A 16,455-nucleotide genomic window follows, 5' to 3' on the forward strand; every position below is an offset into this window, starting at 1 on the left:
CCTTACATTGTAAAGTCTTTGGGGCAGGGACTCTGTCCTTTAGTTTATCTATAACCACATGAAAATTTATATTTCAATATTAAAATATTTATATTTAATAAATAAATAACATTGAGTATCATGCTTGCCTGGTGGTTTGCCATTACTGGGTAAGACTTTAATACATGATTTAATCATTTGTTTATTAATATCTCTAATTATTGTGACTTTCAAATTGCCTCTTATTTTTGAGATATTGTTTATGTATTTTGCCTGTTCTCTTTTTCATATACCTCATCTCACAATTTCACATTCATCCACCTTTTTCTTCCCTCAAGTCCACATTCAGTGTCACAGGACATTTTCACTTCTGTGACATTTCAAAAGAAGTACCAGCTCTGCAGAAATCAGTATAACAGTTAATGAGTGCTTTTAATATTTTAAGAAGGCCTGGAAACAGGGGACAAAATTAACCTCTGGTATATCTCCTCTGTAATAAATGGGCCACAGATTAATTTGGCTCAGTCATTAGGAGCAAGCTGATTCCATTGGATTCATTACCCAGAGGATAAGCTGCCATTCCTTCCTGTTTTTATTGTAATGCAGACAATTATTCTCTCCATAAAAGCTGTATTCTAACGTTACCAATTTAAAACGAGGACCATTCTTACCTGGAAAAGATATGTTTCCTGGAGTAACAAAGCTATCTGTCATATCTCCAAAAATTATCATCATGACTGGGAGAGCTGCACCATGAAGGATTGCCATGGCAGAGCCAAGCACCATTAGTAATTTATCCAACCAATCAGAGTACCGAAACTGAAAATAGGAACACCTTCATGTGAAAATGGGAACACCTTCATTGCTGAAAACTTCTCTAATTTCATGCATTAAAAAGGGCTAACACAACATTAGGAATGCACAGTTAAAATAACAAAAAGTCAGAAAAGCTCAAGTCTTGTATATGCATAGTTTTGATATCATTCCACTCTATCTGATTAACATTTAAATTGACAAAAATAATGTAAAGTTATAGAAATAAACCATACTGATATAAGCATCTTTATACCTAGGGCCCTACCAAATTCAGTCCATTTTGGTCAATTTCATGATCATAGGATTTTAAAAATCATAAATTTCATGATTTCACCTATTTAAATCTGAAATATCACAGTGTTGTAATTGTAGGGGTCCTGACCCTAAAAGTAGTTGTGGCAGGGTCACAAGGTTATGTGTGTGTGGGGGGGGGTTGTGGTACTGTACTCTTACTTCTGCACTGCTGCTGCTGGCAGTAGTGCTGCCTTCAGAGCTGGGCAGTTGGAGAGTGGTAGCTGCTGCCTGGGATCCCAGCTCTGAAGGCAGAGCTGCCACCTGCAGTGCAAAAGTATGGATGGCATCATATGGTATTGCCACTCTTACTTCTGCACTGCTGTCTGCAGATCTGGGCCTTCGGTCAGCAGCCACCACTCTCCAGCTGCCGAGCTCTGAAGGCAACAACACAGAAGTAAGGGTGACACGGTAGGGTATTGCTACCCTTATTTTTGCACTGCTGCTGATAGTACGCTGCCTTTAGAGCTGGGTGCCCAGCCAACAGCTGATGCTCTCCAGTCTCCCAGCTCTGAAGGCAGCACAGAAGTAAGGATGGCAATACTGCAACACCCCTAAAATAACCTTGTGACCCCACAACCATCTTTTGGGTCAGGACCACCAATTTGAGAAACACTGGTCTCCCCTCCGTGAAATCTGTATAGTATAGGTTAAAAGCACCCAAAACACTAGATTTCACTTTCTAAATCAGTATAATGAAAGCAGTAATAAACTCTGTATAGAGCATCCCTTACTAATTTTACTATATGAAGTCCTCATGCAATACAAATTTCAATGTGATGCTAAGAAAAAAAGTATTTCCTGATATATTATAGGCGTTATCAAAAGCATGTTGACTTCACTCAACTTTGGGCCAGGCTCTACATGTAAGAAGAGCACTAGGTCTGATTCTCCATGCCACTCCACTTCAGTAACAACGCTGGAGTCACTGTAATTGTACTGATTTAACAAAGTAAAGAAGCACGCTCATTGTTAATGCTGCACCTTGAGCTAGAGATTCATTAATATGATTGCATATATCATATTAGTATGCATCATCCAATTAAAATGAACAAGATGTCTAGTGGGATTTTGTGCAGCTAGAATAATACTGAATAATATTAAGTAGTACCTACTGCACAGAATATTTCCTATTTAGAATAGTGTGGTTCTTGATACAGAGACAATTTCACCCTTAAACTGCCATTGAAATCAACAGACGTTAGACCTTGAGGACAAAATTTGGCTGGCATTTTGCAATATAAAAAGAGAATCATTCTCTCTGGTATTTGAGCTCTCAATGTACTTCAGCTACCTTGTTAAAAATAATTCACTAAAAATTATGCTGAATACAGTAGCTGACAAGAAACCACAAAAATCAGCAAATCCAGAGTGAAGGGTATAAGAGTCCTTTTATCTAAAAGCCAAAAATGAGAGATAATCATACTTCATCTTTTGTTTTTAATTTAATCACAAAATGCCTAGATATTGCAACTCATACATAGCAGAAGGGAGAGCATAGAAAAGTTTGTGGTTGCTTGAGGATGCTCATAAGCCACTTATTGAACATTAATGCAATAACTCTGTGGACTTTCCTATAAATCTCTGCTATTGTTCATGGATGCCAACATTTGTTACCCTATTAGAATCTAAACAGTAGTAATTAACATTAACATACCACATGCACAAAACATATCTAATATACCTAAGCACAAAAGAATGAGTTAAAAGCAAAGATTTCATCCTGGCTGGAGTGACCAGTATAAATATCTCTCTGTTATTAAGGGGTTGTCTATACTTATGCCAGATGTATACTAGAAAAAGTTTGCTGGTATAACTATACTAGCAAACCCTCCTACTGTAAACACAGCTTATATGGTCAAAAAAAGTGCTTTTGTTGGTATCGTTTACACCAGTTCTCCAAGTGAAATAAGCTATCGCGGCAAAAACACTTTAATGTCAGTATAACTGCATCTACAGTACAACTTTTACTGATAAAGAAATATCAAAAAAAGCTCACCCGTAACTGACATTACTATACCAGTAAAAGTCTGTAGTGTAGGCTTGTCCTCAAAGGTGTTTAACTACACCAGTATATTTACGGCAGCAAAAAAAAAACCCCAAAGTTTTGCCACTTTAGCTATAGTAGTATAGTTACAGCAGCAAAAGAACCCAGTTATACTGGTATTAAAATACTTATACTGGTATAGTTTATTCTAGTTCAGGAACCAAATTAAACTATACTACTATAAGGCACCTTTATACTGGTATAACTGCATCCACATTAGTGTTTTTACTGATATAAGTTTGTTGGTAAAGTATAATACCCCTAAATGACATAGTAATGCAGGTAAAACTTTGAAGGCCAGGTCTACACTACAAACTTTTGTCAGCATAGCTATGTTAGTCGGTGTCATAGGTGCTGGAACTAGGAGTGCAGGGGGTGACTAACACAGCTCTGCCAGCAAAATCTCCTAGGTAGATGCAGTTATACTGGTAACATTGCATTTTTGCCAGTACAACTTACTTTACTTGTGGGGGAGAGATGTGTGTGGAATACACTATACAGCCAAAAGCACAGTTTGGCTGGTATAAACTGTATCCACACAAGTATACCAGAAATGTAGATCAGGCCTTATCAGTAAGACTTGAAACATTAAAAAACATTGTTTAAAGTTCATTATTAAACTTGAATATATCTATAGCATATCTCTTACCATTGTTAATGGGCTGACCACATTAGGTTTCTTTGTCTTCTTTTTGTCCTCACTGCTGAATATGAATGATTATTTTAATATATTGTAAAGAGAAAATATTTAACTGCAACTCTAACATTTAAAGTAGTAATACAGTTAAATCTAAATAAAATTAAACAAGAATGTAGGAGATATAAGAACATAAAATGAAGATGATTTGCAGATTAGTCTTAGTTTATTTCTGTAAATATTGTCCGCAATGTGTTTAAGAAACCTCCAAGTATATTAAAGAACATCAACATGGTACTTCTCCAAAAGTTCATTTGAAAGGAAATTAACATTTTTGGTTAATTTGCTAGATTACAGAAACTCACTAATAGTAACTCCTGGTAATCTTTTGAAATAGCTTGGTTAGTCTATATATCTTGATTTCTTACTGAATCCATACTTTTGACAAACATGTAGATTATGCTGTCTCCAAGCTGACCCAAAGGTGAGAGTATTGTAGAGATCAAAAAAGAATTTAGGACTCAGCCCACAAACTGGGCCATACAGAAGAATCTTTATGCCTATGTGGAGCCCCATTCACTTCAGTATGACTGTCAGTTGTCGTGGAAAATGACCACCACCGTGTTGAGTTGATCAGACAGCCTGAGGCTCCTTTATTGATTAATCAGAGAATACATGCGTACGCACGGAGAGACGACAAGTCCCTTAGCAAGGGGTAAGTCGCTCTCCCTTACATCAGTGATACTTGTGCTTTTAAAGTTTAAAACCGCAAATTATCATATGAGCTTACACATCCGTCATTACCTTATTTCGCTAATACATGACATCTGCTAAAAACATTTGCTGAAAACAATTGCTATTAATATATCATACATCAGCTAAAATTGTTTCTCAGAGAGTTAGCCTCAGGCATGTTAATAATGATTATTTTCTTATATTCTATATGTTAGTATGATTGAGGCCTATGGTCTTGATGTAATCATTAGCAGCTTAATCAAGACCTGGCTTTGGGGCATGGGGTTTATTTTCTTTATCACAGTGTAAGGGTCCTCCTGCACAGATCAGTTTGCAGGACTTGAGGCCTGATTTTGAAGAAAGCAAGTGGCTGAGTAGAAACTGTTACCAAGGAAAGGAGGAGTCTATGGGGGAGGGGAAGGGAGAATTAAAAGTTGGAGGGGCAAAGTTTAATCTATTGTGATGGTTACGTATTTAGTACAACCTAATGGAAAAGCATACGGACACAAACACAGAAAAAATGTGCACAGTTTGCAGGGAAGTTTCCCTCTTGTGGTCCCTTCCAGTCCTAGACTTCTATGATTCTATTATTGTAACTTATCTGGAGTTATTTCACTTTTAACATTATTGCAACACAATCTGGTGTCCATGGGGCATTATACTGGTCATTCACCCCAGAAACTCCAGCTGTAGTTATTTTATGAAATAAAGTGAGAAATCCATACTTAGTCCCAATCATGCAATCAGATCTGTGCAAGCTGTACTGACACAGTGGCAAAACACCAAAAGCTGCCACAGCTTTGTCTACTGGAGCACTCCCACTGGTGAATCATAGCACCAGGAAATTTTTTTCTAAAATTCCTTAGTGTAGATAAGGTTTTATGATAGTATTATAGTGTTACAATAATGATGTGATACAGTCATGAGTTACAGTAGCAAGGTCTATATCCAAAATAAATAGTTGCAGCTTTCTGAGCAGATGTAAGTAAAAAAAAAGATGACCATATTTGTGCAATGCAGCTAACAGCACTTGCAGATCACGCAGTAACAATAGCTTATGAACTCCACCTACATGTTTAACCTCAGTTAAAGCCTCACCATAACTTCCCTTTAATAAATACTTCTAAAAATTAGAAAAATGTATATAGCCATTGAGCACTGATACCTAATTAATATCTAGTTGAAAATATGGCAATAGTTCCAGCCTTATACAGCTTTGTATTAGTTTGTCTTTTCCTGAGTGCTGGTCTAAACTAAAAAGTTAGGTTGGCTTAGCTATGTCACTCAGGGTTACGAAAAATTTCACAACCTGTATGATATAATTAAGCTGATCTAAGCCCCTAGATACCAGTAGGTCGACAGAAGAATTATTCCATTGACCTAGCTGCCTCCTCTTGGAGTGGTGGATTTACTATGGTGACAGAAAAAACCCTTCCATTGCTGTAGTAAGTGTCTGAGTTACATCACGTTCCAATACAAATTAAACTGAGTATGTTAGTAGATGCTGCCTTCTTTGCAACAGTAAACAGACTATAAAGTAATCCATTGTTGTATGCAGTGTAGTTTTAGCAATGTAGGTCCCAGATATTAGAAAACCAAGGTGGATGAGGTACATTTCCCAGACCTGAAGAAGGGCACTCTGTGGCTCGAAAACTTCTCTCTCCCACCAACAGAAGTTGGTCCAATAAAATATATTACTCTTACCCACCTTGATTCTATAAAGTCATCCATCAAGGACAAAACTGGGGGGGAGGAGAGAAAATTTTAGCTGACAATCCTCATACCTTGTGTTTACCATATAATCAGAATTGTGACAGTTTTTTCTCTCAGTGTTACTGACTTCTTAGATGTATCACTCAGTAAGTACTAATGCTAATGAATGACTGGATACCCATGTTCAGAAGTCAAGGAGAGCAAAAAAGTACTATAAAATTTTAGGGACTGTCTTCATCCAATGTAGTCAGGAAATGTGCTTCCTTAGTGTGAAATAGGAGGAAGATGAACTCCAGTGATATGATTCTTTCTCTTTGTATGGTCAGTGATCCATTCTGGAATCCTCCACCAAAGAATCCAAGAAAAGGCCCCTACCTCTCTAGAGATTTTGCTGAAAAAAATCCCACACTTTGCCTATTAGACTTATTTAGATGTTACGATAGCAAAGGCAGAAAGTCAAAGTATTTCATGGACAGGGCCAGCTCCAGGGTTTTTGTCGCCCCCAGCAGCAGAAAAAAAAAGTCACAATTGCAATCAGTGGCAGCTCCACCATGCCGCTTTCTTCTTCGGTCACAATTCAGTGGCAGGTTCTTCCGTCCGAGAGGGACTGAGGGACCTGCCACCGAATTGCTGCCAAAGAGCCTGACGCGCCACCCCTTCCCCTTGGCTGTCCCAAGCATTTGCTTGCTGAGCTGGTGCCTGAAGCCTGCCCTGTTCATAGATTTTGCAGGAGACCTATAGCCTCAGGGATGCCCAGGAAGGTCCAGATGAAAGATCAAATTTTGCTGAGTTTTTCCCCTTTAACATTGTCAATGGTGATCCTAGGTTTTATGTAGCACTTTGCAAAGTAATAGTTGCACACACCCAGGGCTAGCTCCAGGGTTTTTGCCGCCCAAAGCGGCACGATCGGCAGGACTTCAGTGTCAGGTCCTTCCCTCAGAGAGGGACCCACCGCTGAATTGCTGCCAAAGAGCTGATTGTGCCACTCTTTTTCATTGGCCGCCCCAGGCACCTGCTTGCTGCACTGGTGCCTGGAGCCAGCCCCGAACACACCCATATCAGGCTTCTCTCCAGCTTGTGCCATGAAACTTCCTGATTCTCAGAATCTCCCTTCAGGCTGTACTCAATCCCCTACCTCTAACATATTTATGAGGATTCATGTCTTATGGTGATCCTGTTATATGGTATAGGAAGCCATGAGTTGAGGCACTGTTCAATTTTCTAAATAGGGAGGGGGACAGAACTCACAGAATCAATTCCTGACATAGTTCACTACTATATGAGATAGACTGATGAATGGTGTTCAGGGTATAGAAAACTGTCTTTGGCCCTGGGGTACATCTACATTACCAGCGTGGGTTTATCCATTGCTTTAGTAAATCCATGCCATCAAAAGGTGGTAGCTAGTTTGACAGAAGAATTCTTCTTCAGCCTAGCAGTGTCTACATTGGGGCTTAGGCTGCTTAACTATGTCTCTCAGGGGTGTTAATTTTTCACACCTTTTAGCAACATAGCTAGGTAGACCTAAGTTTTAGGAATAGACCAGGCTTTAGTCACCCCTACTAAAAAGCCATAATTCCTACTTAACTTTCAGGCATATGTGCTTTAGCTGTCCATTATCTATTCCAGCTTCAGTTCTAGCACTATTTTAGATATGCCTTTTAATGAAGTATAATAGATATAACTGCCACTCCTCTCTTAATGGGAAAGAACAAGGAGCAAGTTGACAGAATTTTCTGTCTCTATCCCATTGCCCCAGTGAAAGGCTCAGTCAGTGTTGCTGGCCCAAGTCTGCTAGTGGGACAGACTTTCTCAGACCTGATGAATTCAATAGGAGCCTAATAAGCTGCTAAATATTTTATTTATATTTGAAAGATAGTAGATTTCAAAAGAATTTTGTTCATGGGAAAAGTATGTAATTAATGTAAAATGTATTTCAAGGTAAAATCTGAACTTAAATATATTAAAATGTTAACATGTTAAAAATATTCTAAAATAGATTAAAATATTTACCATTTGCCTTTGGATTCACAATCCTGGTCTGGTACAGCAACATCATCAGCTCTTCCATTTGCATCAGACATTCTTTCATTTTTAGACCCCATTTTAATCTATTTAGGAAATGAAGCATCACAGAAAAATGTAGTTATAAGTCAGCACTTAATTGAGAGAACATACAGCTTTTAAGCTGAGGATAAATATGTTGATGACATTTTATTTGAAACCGGCATCATATTCTGCCTTCAGTTTTTAAGCTTCATTTATCTTCAGAACCCATGTTAATCTATTTAGGAAATGAAGCATCTCAGAAAATTTAATTATAAGCTAGCATTTAACTGAGAGAACATACAGCTATTAAGCTCAGGAAAAATATCTAGGTGATATTTCGTTTAAAACCAGGATCATATTCTGCCTTCAGTTTTTCAGCAGAACTCCCCAGGGAAATCAATACATATGCTTATGTGTGTATACACATGTATTCGTATTTGCAAGATCCTTCTGAGTCTATCATTTCAAAGCATTTATTTTTTCTGTAATTTATCATAGTTATAAAACAAACAGCAATAGGATGTGTTTATTTAAAGGATCCTGCAGTTACTTTGGATTTTTTTTCCTTTTTACATATCGTTGAATTTTGTTAAATATCTCTCAAATAAAAATAAATGTACTGACTTACCATTAGAACTGTTCTTCGTTACCCTTTCTTCTCCTTTTCTGGAAGGCTATAAAGCAATTGACAGGTCTACTGTAGTTAGAGACATGTGACAGGGCTGGACTTTACTCATCCTGATTAAACTGTAACGATGAAAAAGCTTTCAATAGTTGATGTTTGCCAGGTTTTACCATTCCCTTTCGACCTTGCCTAGCCCAGTGAGGTAAATGTGTGTGTGCTCTTAACTCCACCCTGTTTAACAAAGTCTTGAATGAACTCCTGGGTTACTTTCACTCATGTAAACAGCTCTGAAAAATCCCCTAATATCCCACCATGAGGAAAATCCTCGCTATTTACTGAGGACTTTATTAGCCTGTTAATTCTCAGGACTGCTTCCCCACTGTCTTAGGGATGGTGCAGAATAGCACAGCTCCAAGAGATGCTCCAGGAGAAATTCTTCCTTAGTGGGAGTGAACCAACTATAACAGCCTGAACCATGGTAGGTAGGAGAGACAGGATTACCCTACCTTGTCCTTGTCCCCATTAGGGTGATTTGCACCAGAAGGCACAGTTCTTTTGCACCAAGTGTGGGGATATTTAAAGGTTTATATTAAACATGGTTTATGTTATTGATTTATTGTTAATTAATACTTTAGAACTTAAGGTTTATACTTTAGAACTTAAGGTTTATGTTAGAAGTAAATTTGGGATGATTTATTGATTTATTGTTAATTGATACTTTATAACTTAAGGTTTATGTTAGAAGTAAATTTGTAATGATTTCTTGTTAGAAATAGCTGTGTCTGTGCGAAGCCAAAGAGATACTTTGTATAAAACTTGTTAAATGTCAATAGACTCTAAGCGCCTGTTCTCTAAGTGAAACTTTTTAGTGCTAAATTGGTCAATTGACTCTGTAAACTGCTAAATTGGGTAATTGACTCAGCGCGCAAGCCGTCAATTGACCCTATGCCTCAGGCAAAACTGTATAATTACTACAAATAGAGACCCCCACCTCTGTAAATTCATTTTTATCTAAAGATAAAAAGTGTATGTGAATGAGTGCCTAGTTTAACACCCCAAAAGATAAAGAGTGTATGTGAATGAGTGCCTAGTTTAAATGATGAATGAATGGTTAGGGAGTTACCAACCTGAAAAATTCAGTGTCGGCCGAAGAAGGTGTCAAGTGGCATCAACCAGCTGACCCCCGGAGGGCGAACTGGAATCCACCCCAAGCACCTAACAAACATCTGACAGAATGGAGCCAGCCACCTGCTGATTGATCAAGCAACAGCAGAATGAAACAACTCCCATGAACTAACATAGGGAAAAATCCCTATAAAACTGGACTCTAAAGACTGAGGACTTTGAGTCTATGGTTCTGCTGCCAGCCTCCAGGAGCATCAGGTGCACCTGACCTGGACTCGGCTCCACTCTTGTGTACAGGGTACCTGGCCAGTATTCTGTCACAAGCAACTTTAGGCTGGTAACTATAATATCTATATAGAACCTGTATGAATGATTGTGTGAATGGATATATATATATATAAAAGTAATCATAGGAATAAGTAGCCAAACAACAATGTTTGCTGTTATCTTTTATTTTATTATGGTATTGACAATAAATGTGACAAATGTCTTATCCCCTTTAATAAGATCCTGCCGGTTTTTACTGGTCTAAGTATAATTGGTATAACACAAGGAGCATATCCTCCCTTGCCTGAGTCACACAACAGCAGACCATGATCTGGTCCAAAGGAGGAAGCCTAGCAGAGATACTTTGTGAGACACTGGATCACACAGCTAAATAACATAATCTAGTTTAATTCATGATATAGTCTCCTCCGATTTGCTCATTTTGAAGCTTAGTATAAATAATCTGAATAACTATAGCAACCTGGCTACTTTCATTTCAGGGTTTGATTTGTTACTTCAACAGCTCTACAACTTCCTGTATGCACATACAGTCCAGTCAGCCTCACCTCAGTTCCTGGAAAAATCATCATCCTCGAGGAAACCATTTTGAAGCTCTTGAAGGAGAGGAAGGTGGTCAGGAATAGGCAACATGGATTCACCAAGGGCAAGTCATGTCTGACCAACATGATCGCCTTCTATGATGAGATAACTGGCTCTGTGAATATGAGGAAAGAGGTGGACGTGATACATCTTGACTTTAGTGAAGCTTTTGATATGGTCTCACACAGTATTCTTGCCAGCACATTAAAAAAGTATGGATTGGATGAATGGACTATAAGATGGATACAAAGCTGGCTAGGTTGTCAGGCTCAATGGGTAGTGATCAACGACTCAATGTCTAGTTGGCAGCTGGTATCAAGTAAGTACCCCAGGGGTTGGTCCTGGGGCTGGTTCTGTTCAACATCTTTATTAATGATCTGGATGATGGGATGGATTGCACCCTCAACAAGTTTGCCAATGACACTAAACTGCGGGGACAGGTATATACACTAGAGGGTAGGGATAGGGTCCAGAGTGACCTAGACAAATTAGAGGATTGGCCCAAAAGAAATCTGATGAGGTTCAACAAGGACAAGTGCAGAATCCTGCACTTAGGATGGAAGAATCCCATGCACCGCTACAGGCTGGAGACCGACTGGGTAAGTAGCAGTTCTGCAGGAAAGGACCTGGGGATTGCAGTGGATGAGAAGTTGGATATGAATCAGCAGTGTGCTCTTGTTGCCAAGAAGGCTAATGACGTATTGGGCTGCATAAACTGGACACTAGGAAGATTAGACTTGAAATTAGACGAAGGTTTCTAACCATTAGAGGAGTGAAGTTCTGGAACAGCCTTCCAAGGGGAGTAGTGGGGGCAAAAGACATATCTGGCTTTAAGATTAAGTTTGATAAGTTTTTGGAAGGGATGGTATGATGGGAGAGCCTAATTTTGGCAATTGATCTTTGATTATCACCGGATAGGTATGCCCAGTGGTTGGTGATGGGATCTTGGATGGGATGGGATCTGAGTTACTGCGGAGAATTCTTTTCTGAGTGCTGGCTGGTGAGTCTTTCCCACATGCTCGGGGTTTAGCTGATCATCATATTTGGGGTCGGGAGGGAATTTTCCTCCAGGGCAGATTGGCAGAGGCCCTGCAGGTTCTTCACCTCCCCTGCAGCTTGGGGCATGGGTCACTTGCTGGTGGATTCTCTGCAGCTTGAGGTCTTCAAACCACAATTTGAAGACTTCAATAACTCAGGCATAGGTTAAGGGTTTGTTATAGAAGTGGATGGGTAGGGTTCTGTGGCCTGCTTTGTGCAGGGAGTTGGACTAGATGATCACATTGGTCCCCTCTGACCCTAGAATCTATGAATCTATAGTAGGAACATTGCCAGCAGATTGAGGGAAGTGATTATTTTTCTCTATTCAGCATTGTGAGATCACTCCTGGAGTATTGCATCCAGTTTTGGACCCCCCACTACAGAAAGGATGTGGGCAAATTGGAGGGAGTCCAATGGAGGGCAACAAAAATGGTCAGGGTGAGGCTGAGGGAACTGGGCTTGTTCAGTCTATAGAAAAGAAGAGTGAGGGGGATTTGATAGCAGCCTTCAACTACATGAAGAAGGGTTCTCAGTGATGGCAGATTACAGAACAAGGAGCAATGGTCTCAAGGTGCAGTGTGGGAGGTCTAGGTTGGATATGAGGAAACACTAATTCACTAGGAGGGTGGTGAAGCACTGTAATGGGTTACCTAGCGAGGTGGTGGAATCTCCATACTTAGTGGTTTTTAAGGTCCGGATTGACAAAGTCCTGTCTGGGATGATTTAGTTGGTGTTGGTCCTGCTTTGAGCAGAGGGTTGAACTAGATGACCTCTTGAGGTCTCTTCCAATCCTAGTCTTCTATGTTTCTATGATTCTATGCCACACAGTGACACCTACTCGAGATGCACCACATTTTGCATTGACACAATCACTTCTGATGAGTACATGCAGTGCCGATGCAAGCAGCCAAGTATGCACACAGACGTGATATACTTACTGTGGCAGCATGTATAGTGTAGACGTGACCTAAGGAATCAACTTATGCTAAGTCAGCATAAAATAAGAGTGGGGAGGTTGCATGATTTAACTAAATCAGTTTCTAAACCAATTTAATTAAATCCATACAAATTGTGTAAATGAGGCCTAAGAGCTAGATTGTACCATTTAAGCACAGCCCAGAGTAAAAGATATTGTGAAAACACATTACTCCAGGGGAAGTGCAAGAGGCATTGTGCCTCCGTGTGCCTCCTGTGTGTGCAGGACCACAGGCCAGGCTGAGAGTGCCGCTTACTACCCCCTGTGTGGCTGGCCAGTCCTGCTGCCTGAAATGTAGAGCAGGAACCAAGCCCAGGACATGCAGAGAAATACTGAGAAAACAGTTCTGCTCTCCTTGGAACACAGGCAATATAATTCTGCGTGGCCCTTTCAAGGGAAAGAAATCTCCCTTTACCTATAAACCATTTGTCTCACCTGGGTCATATTTTGAAAGAAAAGTTCCCCAGAATAAATTTGTAAAGCTTTCCTGGCCTTGATTAAACAGTTATTAGCCATATTCCCATTATTGTTTAACTGTCAAGATCTAAACAAAATCTGGGACTGAGGCTTGTGTTTCCACTAAGCTTTACCCCTTCAGCTTCATATTCCCCCACTTTCCCCATTTCCCAAACTGGGAGAGAGGTTTCCACTAGACACCTGTGACAATCTGTAATGACCTGCTTTAAATGTATAACCATCCTTCTTTTGTGGCCATTTTTGTCAGAGTACCAGCATTTAAATGAACTTCTTCCTTTAGTTTTTCATTATTGCCAATTTCCCTTGTTTTACAACACACATCTATCATATGTTCTAATTGTTCAATATCGCCATGAACCAGATTAGAATCCTTTCTGTCATCATATATATTAGACATATTAGTATTTCAGGGCTCATGGTGATCAGCTTCCATCTTTCTCTCTAGCAACTACTTCCTCTTCTAGAATAATGCTTCAAGAAACAATTCAAGTTCTGTGGCAAATTCCACAGCCTCTCAGGGCATTTTTGGTCTCCTTTCACTGACTTTGATCTGCAAGTTCAAGTCCAGCTGAGCATCTATATAATTGGTCCATCACCAGTCTATTTTGGATGGCCTTGTTGGTATCTGGTTGTGCCAGGACTAGCCTCTACAGGTCCTCTGCTAGTTCTAGTGGGGTTTCTTCTTTCCTTCTCCTTCTAGCTTTTAGCTGTTCCCTGTTCAGCTCATATTGATGTAACTCCATAGCACATCTCAAGGTCTTGTATCAGGTCTGGATAGCTCAGTCTCTTTTCTGGGGATAAGTTCTGCAGCACCATAAGTGCTGGGCCACCCATATTGGCTGCTAACAAAGTTCCTTTCTCTCCCTCTTCCCAGCCATTCATTTGAGCTATAATGTTGAATTGAACCAAATAAGCCTCTGTGATGGGGTGGACTAGGCCCAGAGACCCCCTGCTGGAGGCCTCAGGGTCCTGCCACTCCCATCCCAGGAAAGGAGCATTGGAGAGGTTCTCTAAGCAGGCTAGAGTGGCTGTAGGGGCAGCAGCCAACCAGGGCCCAGGAGGGCCATATAAAGGAGTTGCAGAATAGCAGCAATTAACTGCTGCTATGGGATCTGGAGAAGAAAGGACTTCATGCCTGGCTGGCTAAGGGAACTGCACATAAAGGACAGCTCAGTGTGGGCAGGGACTGGGGGAGTGAGAGGCTCCTGGCTGGCTTATAGCACTGAGTCAAAGCCAGTGTGCTACAAGTGACCAGGGGAGTAGTGAAGGAGCTCCTAGCTGGCTGCTGAGACTGAGCAGGGAAGGAAGGAAGATAGTGTCTCCAAGGAGGAAGCCCTGGGGATATGACCCCATACCAGGGCTAGACGGGTTTAAAGACCATGGACACACCCAATCAGAGGGGGTGCTTGTGAGAGATGGGTGCTGACCCCATTACAGCCTCCCAGTGAGTTTTGTCCTCAAAGACTGGGGGCTTTTAAATTATTTGAGCTGGAACAGCCCAGATTTTCCCATCTGGGCCTCTGTGGGTTATAAATAGAGTAGAAACTATTATAAATATCTGGTCTTCCTCAAGTCGTTTGGCTGGATCAATTCCTCCTCCAGACAGCTGCCGTTCACTGTGATCCTTTGATTTCCTTATGGAGCTGAATTTTCAGCTCCTTACGTCCTTGCTGAAGATCAGCTCTGTTAGCAAGATCCAAGTTGGATAAAGCTATCTAGTCTCTGTTATTTAATAGAAAAAATTCTGGACTCTGGCAGTCAGGTTGCTGGTCACCTCTTTGTTGTGTCTTGTCATTCCAGCCTGGGAACTTTGCATTGGGGTTTCCCAGCCTTCTTGGACATTTTGCAGTTTTTACTCCAATGGTGACCTCTCCCTGCAAGACAACTTTCTGACTTTTCTGGGAATCCTCCAGATGCCTCCCAGCTCCTGTTTCAAGTCTTGTTTTATATCCCACTAGCAGTTTTTGATTTCTGTAAGCAAATCCATTATGTGTTCCATCTTGTTTCCACAGGAATACCAGCTCACAATCTCTCTCAGTAGAAACTGGATCCCACTCCTAACACCCCTCTTCTAAGCAGATAGTCACAGTTTGGGGGCCTGGGGATGTTCCAGTTGGAAGTAGAAATTGATGGTGACTGGTACTTTCTTCGATGTAATCTTGTTTATTTACAAGGAATGTACAAAGTCCTGTATCTCTGAATATAGAAGGAACTGAAAACAAAGGGAGCAGATTTCTTAGCTTACAGCTCCCAAGCATGGGTGGCATGTGAAACTTCTCCTAGGGGAGGCTAGCCCTCTGTCCCTCATCTTCTGCCTGTGGCCCCACCCACACCTGCCCTGCCCCAGGCCCTGCCCACTCTGCGCTTGGCCCCTTCCCCATTCACCTTGTCCCTCTCCTCCCCCTTCCCCACAAGATCCCCACCACCTGCCACATCCCTCCTCTCCTCCACCCCCTCTCCCATGAAGCCCCCCACCACTCCCTGTGTCCCTCCTCTCCTCCTGGGGTGGAAGAGTGAGGAGAGATGTGGAGAATGAGGGTCTCACAGGGGAAGGGGTGGAGGAGAGGAGGGACGCAGCAGGGGCCTCGGGGAAGGGCGGGAGTAGGAGGTTATCAAGTGTCTGTCTCTCTCTCAAAAAAGGTGCTGACTTTCAAAACAAGCACAACCCATTTCAGAGGGAGCAGAGTGGGATTGTTTATACAAATTCCATAATTTTTTTAGTAATGTTAATAAACACAAATGTATTTTAATAAAATTAATGTGTAACAATGTTCTATGCAACAGAACTAGGACAAAAAGGGGGATAGGGGAGTGGGACTAGCATGCAGCATCTGCCCCCCTCCCCTACACACACACTGCAAGGAGCTCAGTGGGCTTTCACACACTATTTCCCTGCTGCAACATCCCACTCTGTGTGGGCTGTAGCTCCCTCTGGCCAGCCAGGTTTCACGACCTCCCCCGATCCCCCAACTTGCCTGCTCCACTGTCACAGAATGACCGGGAAGGGGGAGCAGCTTGCCCAGCTGTTTTGTGTGAGTGCTTGAAGTTCAGACTTCAGAGCCACACACAAACACCCAGAA

General features: G+C 41.0%; 1 protein-coding gene across 1 annotated transcript in view; it reads right to left on the reverse strand.

The window, feature by feature from the left end:
- Window positions 1-8,983, reverse strand: part of ABCB1 (ATP binding cassette subfamily B member 1) — an 86,407-nt gene extending 77,424 nt beyond the window's left edge. The window contains exons 1-4 of the mRNA XM_030550480.1: window positions 8,896-8,983; window positions 8,232-8,329; window positions 3,783-3,837; window positions 651-798 (exon numbers count right to left, since the gene is read on the reverse strand). Of these exons, the coding sequence (XP_030406340.1) occupies window positions 651-798; window positions 3,783-3,837; window positions 8,232-8,329; window positions 8,896-8,898 (304 nt within the window). The 5' untranslated portion in view covers window positions 8,899-8,983. The remainder of the gene's footprint in view (window positions 1-650; window positions 799-3,782; window positions 3,838-8,231; window positions 8,330-8,895) is intronic.
- Between the last annotated feature and the right edge of the window lie 7,472 nt (window positions 8,984-16,455).

This window comes from Gopherus evgoodei, chromosome 2 (assembly GCF_007399415.2).
Source record: "Gopherus evgoodei ecotype Sinaloan lineage chromosome 2, rGopEvg1_v1.p, whole genome shotgun sequence".
NCBI lineage: Eukaryota > Metazoa > Chordata > Testudines > Testudinidae > Gopherus > Gopherus evgoodei.